Source organism: Poecilia reticulata, linkage group LG14 (assembly GCF_000633615.1).
Source record: "Poecilia reticulata strain Guanapo linkage group LG14, Guppy_female_1.0+MT, whole genome shotgun sequence".
Lineage (NCBI taxonomy): Eukaryota > Metazoa > Chordata > Actinopteri > Cyprinodontiformes > Poeciliidae > Poecilia > Poecilia reticulata.
In genome coordinates, this window is record NC_024344.1 from 24,111,398 (window position 1) to 24,118,115 (window position 6,718).

Below are 6,718 nucleotides of genomic sequence, written 5' to 3' on the forward strand. Positions count from 1 at the left end.
TGGTTTTACTTCCTGCCGTTATTACAAGCATATAATCACTGAAATAAATAAATAAATAGAACCAAAACATCAAATATATTGTGTGAAATTGCGGGGGGAAACTTACACATCACCGAGATCAAGTCTGTCAGCTGTGTCCTGCTCTTCCTCTTCCTCTTCCTCTTCATCCGAATCCCACCAGCTATCAGAAGATTTAGCTCCACTCGTAGCAAATCGAAAAACCGTTGTTGTTCAAAAGCCTTCAAAAGCCTCTAAATCGTCCAGTTTCTGCTGCTATGATCGATTTATCATAAATAAATCAAAACTGAACTCACGGAACCGAGATAACTCGTGCTCAGACTCCCGTGTACCACACGTGCTTATGCACCGAGAGCCACGGAGAGCGCACCGAGAACGCGCCGAGAACGCATAAATTACGCACACATTTAGATCGGTTCCGGAAAATACCTCATGATTTTGCGTAGCCGACATCTTGTGCCATACTCTGAGAGTCTTTCCACTCTCACGTGAAGCCATAAAATGGCCGTGATGATCAGCTGATCGGGTGTTTTCCAGGCAGTTGCGTCATCGCCCGAGGACCTTTAAATCTCATCAGCTGTTTTTAAATAGCTCTAAAATCTTAACATTTTGGGCAAAACCTTTATGCGGAATAGTTTTTGAAAGACTAAAGCCTCTTTTAGCGGATAATAAAAAAAAAAAAAATTTAAAGGCACGCGGAGCCTTTGTTTACAGAGCGAGCTGAGGTCACGTGGCAGCTTTACCCACCCGTGGGTACCTCGGGCTTAACAGGTTTAAGCAAATACATACAAAAATTCACATGTATGAATTATTTTGAGTCGTTTTGTTGATACTCCACCCGTAATTTGATGCAGAAACTGACATTTGTGATCTGCATGATTTCTGACTGAAGTCATACCTTCGTCATTTAGACAAAATTAGCAACTGATCAGCAACCTGATTGCTGATCAGTTTGCAAACTCAACAATTTTAAGATTGTATGCCTCTTAAACCAACATCTCAAACCAATGTCTATCAGTTTCCTTTTTTCATAGAATATTGAGATAAATATTCCTAAAATGATAAAATCTTGTGTATATTCATATTTAAGTGCATAATATTTGTTCTGACAATAATGTTTAGATCTATTATTCTATTTCTTTTGATGCAGTTTAAGCCTTATGGGAGATTAAGCTCCCTTATGAAGCTAGTTGACCCCCTGCTTGTAGATTAGCGTTGGAACCTGATTTCTATCTAACCAATAAATGTTTTTTAAGTATACAGTCATGTATTAAAGATTAGTATTGTGTTTATTTCTAAAGTGTCTCAAAACACAAATCTGTTAAGTTGAATGTCTCACAGAGTGATTTAATTCAAGCATCGTGTGAAGGAGAAAAAAGAAACAGAAAGAGATGAATAATTGATTTGATCTTAAATGTTTACGTAATCAGGAAGATTTTTCAATCCCAATGAAACAACTTCTCATCAAAAAATCTATCAGTGAGTCTTATTGCACAATTTACACATATAATTATCCCATCATTTCCTGTCACCCTGATTGGGTCTGACAAAGCGCTTCTTGGCAGATTCACTGCAACACAACTGTGTTTCATCTGGAATCCTGAATAATCTATTTAATTGAAGCTGCAAAGCATTAATGTGTGCTTCACTGTATTCACCTTTTCCTCAATATTTTCTGGTCTCTCAGGATCTCAGTGTGTGATGAGGACAAATTTCGCCACAATGAGTTTATCGGGGAAACGCGGATTCCCCTCAAGAAGCTGAAGCCCAACCAAGTCAAAAACTTCAACAACTGCCTGGAGAAACAGTTGCCAGTAAGTGTACAATCCAACTCTTGTATATGTTACTGGGGGGAAATAAAACAACATGTCACATATTGTTTTATGTCTTAATTTTTAAATCTCTTTAAAAATCAAGAGTTTTAAAGGGGACCATTTATGCAAAATTCATATTTTTCAAATTTTTGTACTTCCATTTGGGTCTGATAAGTTAATGCTTTTTGGTGTCTGCAAAAGTTTCAAAATCCTCTGGAATGTTAAGTTACCAAGCAACCTCAGCCAAGCCCAGCCTGTTACCTAGCAACCCCAGTGGAATTCCTGCGCTCAGGCATTTGGTTTTACCTCTGTAGTCACTGTACAATGGCTGCTGGAAAAGATGTGTTTTGTTGTTGATTTGCCTCCAAATATCACTTATTGCATTCTTGTTGGTTGTGCAGGAAAAGTTTCAATAAACTTATTGAAACAACGACACAGTGAATGTGTGCTGTAATCAAATCTAAAGGCAGTCCAATGAAATAAGTGTGTGACTTTGCTGGCAACTTTTTTTTTTTTTTGGTCAGGTAGAGTACTAACATAATATCTTATTGGAACAGCAGAAATTAGCACGCTGCAACATCACAAAACCTTACCAAGTATTTTTGGTCTAGTTTCTGGTGCAAATATATAACTTACATGTAACTTTTTAGCTAAATTTAAAATCTTGATTTAGCTCAATAATTCCTTAATACTGACTTTTAAAAAGTACCATTTCCACTGGCACATTATTTCACTTGTAACAAGACATTTTTCCATGTTATCAGTGAAATAATCTAATAATTATTGATAAAAAAAAACCCTAGTGTTTCTTATACTAGTTTAAAGAAAGAAAATGACTAAAATGTTGGTAAAAAGCTACTAATATTACTTTTGTTTTATTTCAAGTATACTAAGACATTTGCAACAGAAAGTAGACCAAAAATACTTTTTTGTTGTTGCAGTGCAGTATTCAAACTAATATATTCATCTGAAAGATTTATTTTACAGATAAATCTTTCAGAAGTAATGTTTCACCAAGACTATTATTAATATTTAAACATCACTGGTGCCCAGTTCAGTTGAACATGCCTGTTCTGGTTGTTTTGCAGTACTGGGCTCAGTGGGCCGTTCTTTAGACACAGATGATCCAGAATTACACCGCATTAATTACAAACAGTGTGGGCAGTTTCACAAGGGTATTCAATCACAGTTCAATGACACTCCACTCCACTCTGGTGCTCTCACAACACATAATCCACTCCTGCACCCCACTTATTGGCTCACTACCTGGTGCTTTAATCTGCTGTGGTTTAAATTAGGTTCTGGTGGGATACAGAGCGCCTCCATTTCTCTTTCCACTAACCAGCCTTCTTCAAACTAAAACTGGATTCTGAAAATGAGTCCAATTGGTTAGGAGTGTGCATAACAGCATTAATTTATCATCCTTCTAAAATATTTTTTGTTTTCCAGCTGAAGGGACAAAATGTCCCACATGTGGACCAGTTTTGAAATGGTCTGACTTTAACAACATAAAAACCTTGCATTTTAACAATGATCAGTGGTACAACGGCGTTTTATGGCCATTGTAGATAGAAAAAAAAGAAGCGTACAACTCCACCCGGAAATTCTGAAATTTTGAGAATAATCTCAGGATGGATTTTTTAAGAAAAAAAACTTTCTGAGTTTCAAAAGTCAAAGATCTTCAACCTTAGAAATTCTTTTCTAGCAAATTTGACTTTTGGAACTCAGAAATGTCCAAGCTTCTTTCAGCAAAATTTCTGAGATTAATCTAAAAATTCTGAGTATTTTCTGAGTTTTTGACTGAAATTTTGTGGGAAAAAAAAAAAAAAAAAACATAAAAAAAAAATCTTTGACTTTTGAAACTCATAATTTCTTCTTTTTTGGGGGGAAAATTTCTTAAATGTTTTTGGTGGAAATGTACTCCTTTTTTTCTGTCTAAAATGGCCCTGACACTCAGTTGTAGTGGCAAACAGTGCATAAAGCAATGACAAAAGTCTGAATTTACACTTTCCTCTAGTAAGCTGCTTAGCAGTGATGTTTTCTGAAAACTTAACCCTCAAAATCGATGAGGAGAACTGCAGTGATCGAAGCGTCTTGGCAGTAAGTAACAAATAAGACAAGCCATAATCATTGTTTTCTCGCTGTTCCCTGACAGAACGGTGGAAAATGGTTCATTATTCTGCAACCAGTTATTGGACGCTTCAGTCAAACGCTGCCATAGTTCACAAAGAAGACAGCTAAATCAGAGCTCAGCAGTGGACAAAATGTCTTCAAGAAAAAACATAAAACTGTTTAGTTTTTGTTTATGATGCCAGCTGAAATAACCTGACAAAACGGTTTAACCTTACATCATAGCTAGAGGTGTAGCGGGACACAAACATCACAGTTCAGTTCCCTTCAATCAATAAAGCAGTAAACAGAAAATATTTTTTCAATTTATTAAATTAACTTGATTTTATTGTGTTTGAAAGTCTAAAAAACATGAAATGTAGAAATGATGGGAGGTTTGGTTGGATTTCTTAAAAAAATAAATCAGCACAAACAGGCAGAGCTTGTGTCTGGATTGATAGGTCATAGTTTCCACAGTCAGTGACGATCTGCTGGTCCTGGTCCACTGGGTTTTCTGAAGTCGCAGTCAGCAACAAGTCATTTCAAAGTGCTTTACATCATAAAAACATAACAAAATAACCAATTATAAAACAAACATTAAAATGATCAAGAATCATCAAAATATTTTTACAATTTCCAGTTATTTTGGAACAAAGGCAGCTCTAAACAGGTGGGCTCCATGCCTTGATTTAAAGGAACTTTGTCTCTGGGGTTTTCTGGAAGTTTGTTCCAGATTAGAGGAATGCCTCTTCTCAATCTTTCGTTCTGGTTCTGGTTCTGGTGATGCAGAGGAGACCTTTCAGACCTCTCAGGTCTGAAAGGTTGGTTCAACAACAGGTCTTTCATATATTTTGGTACTAAGTTTTCACACCTGATGGTTGGGTAGATTGGGGACCAAAGTTGCAACATTTGTTACATTTTTAGCTGGTGCGGGTTTTTTTCAGACTGCCTTGTGTCAAACCAACCAAAAGCTTTGAAAAACCCATTTATCCCCCTTGGGTCAGCAATTAATTTCTATAAGACAAAATAAAATATTTGGGTTTATTTAGGCCATCAAACCAGAACCTCAAGGTTCTCCGTTGTTGAGTGTCGCTGCAAAACAGCGGAGAAATGACAGCAGCTTCAGACCGTGATACGGAGAATCTCCCTCCCACTGGACTAGAACTGAACCGAATCACACATTAACCTGTTATAGAGAGCAACTTGCCACTGGAAAGTGTCGTAAGATGCCCTGGCGGAGCTCGGATAACTGTTGTGCTGTTCATAGCTGTACTCAAATGATCAGACCAAATGTAATTTGTGGCAGCAAGAGGTGTGTTTCAACGTGCTCCCAAGAAAAAGCCAGAGTTTCTGTGATAAGCGATAGTTGTCATCGCCTACCAACAAAACAAAAAAACACCTACCAAGAAAACAAAAGAAATGTGGCTAAAAATTCTAAACTTGAAGAGAGAACCCAAAATGCTTTATGTGATGCTTTATGTGTGCTCATTTCATTGTGTGGACAAAAAGCCAACGGAAGAAAACCTGCATCTCCGAAGCAACTGAGTTAATGAAGTAGCTACATATGCTAATGAAGGTTATTTGCACACAATAACTGTATGGAGCAGTAAAACAATATTGCAGCATTTAAGATGTGATAGCTGCTATTACCACATATTTTATAGCCTAAGACCTCTGACGAAAGCTGGTTAGCGAGTTGCTAACATGTAAAGAAATGGCGGTTCTGGTTTACGGCAGAAGTCACTCCCATAAATCGCTTGAACACTCGTAGGGGCTTGGAATAAGAAAGAGCTGAATCTGTTGAATTAACATCAAAAACATGAATCCAAGAATTCAAAATGGCTTAAATTCAGTAATAGCATTTTGTCTGGGGATCGTGGTTTGGGAAACACTTCGCCATTGCTTTCGTGGTAATGACAAAGATCAAAATTGTGGTGGGCTTGACCATCACAAACAACTTGAATCTGGTGATGCAGGCTAATGACCGTTGGATCCTTGCAGGTTGTCAACTTCTTGTAAGTGTCAAACATTTGGTTCATGTAATTGCTGATCAAGTGAAGCAGTTTTAGCTAGTCGTTCATTTTCTGTGTTAAATGAGCCGATACTAATATCAGCTCATTTATTCCCAGACTGTAAATCAGGACCTCATTGCAGCTCATCTAGAGATACCTCAGATCAGCGCTAAGGATTTCTATATGACCGGTAATCTCAACGAATTAGTAAAAACGAAACACAGCAGAAAACAATGTTTTGTTGGGTTTGGACTGCAGGAGCGTCTTTACCTGAACGCTTTCACTGCAGAAGCAAATCGGTGTTATTCATGGAGGAAGACGTCTGATTGATATAAGGCTCTCTCTCAACATACATCATCATAGTGACAGCATGTGGCTCTGAAAGCTGCTGGTGCTGTTCAGTATTAATTTCACCTTCGCAGCTGTGCAACCTAACTGTGCCTTCATTCATTCCCATACCAAACCACATAGTGCTAACTTTGAAACACACCTGAGGGTTTAAAGGTTTGTTTGCAGAAAATATTTTTATTCACTGGATCAACGGACAGATTTTACTTTCACCTCAGTGAGTCTGAAACTGATTCATGATCAGAAAATGTTTTATTAATTTATTTTTTGGCATGATTTTTGCTGCCCCCGCGACCCGACCCCGGATAAACGGAAGAAAATGGATGGATGGATGGATGGATGGATGGATGGATGGATGGATGGATGGATGGATGGATGGATGGATGGATGGATGGATGGATGGATGGATGGATGGAT

The 6,718-nt window shown here is 37.6% G+C and overlaps 1 protein-coding gene across 2 annotated transcripts in view; it reads left to right on the plus strand.

Annotated features, from left to right (window-relative positions):
- The window catches only part of doc2b (double C2-like domains, beta), a 112,035-nt gene that overhangs the window by 88,852 nt on the left and 16,465 nt on the right, over positions 1 to 6,718 (plus strand). For both annotated transcript variants that reach the window (XM_008428512.2, XM_008428516.2), the window contains one exon: positions 1,706 to 1,832. In XM_008428512.2, the coding sequence (XP_008426734.1) occupies positions 1,706 to 1,832 (127 nt within the window). The remainder of the gene's footprint in view (positions 1 to 1,705; positions 1,833 to 6,718) is intronic.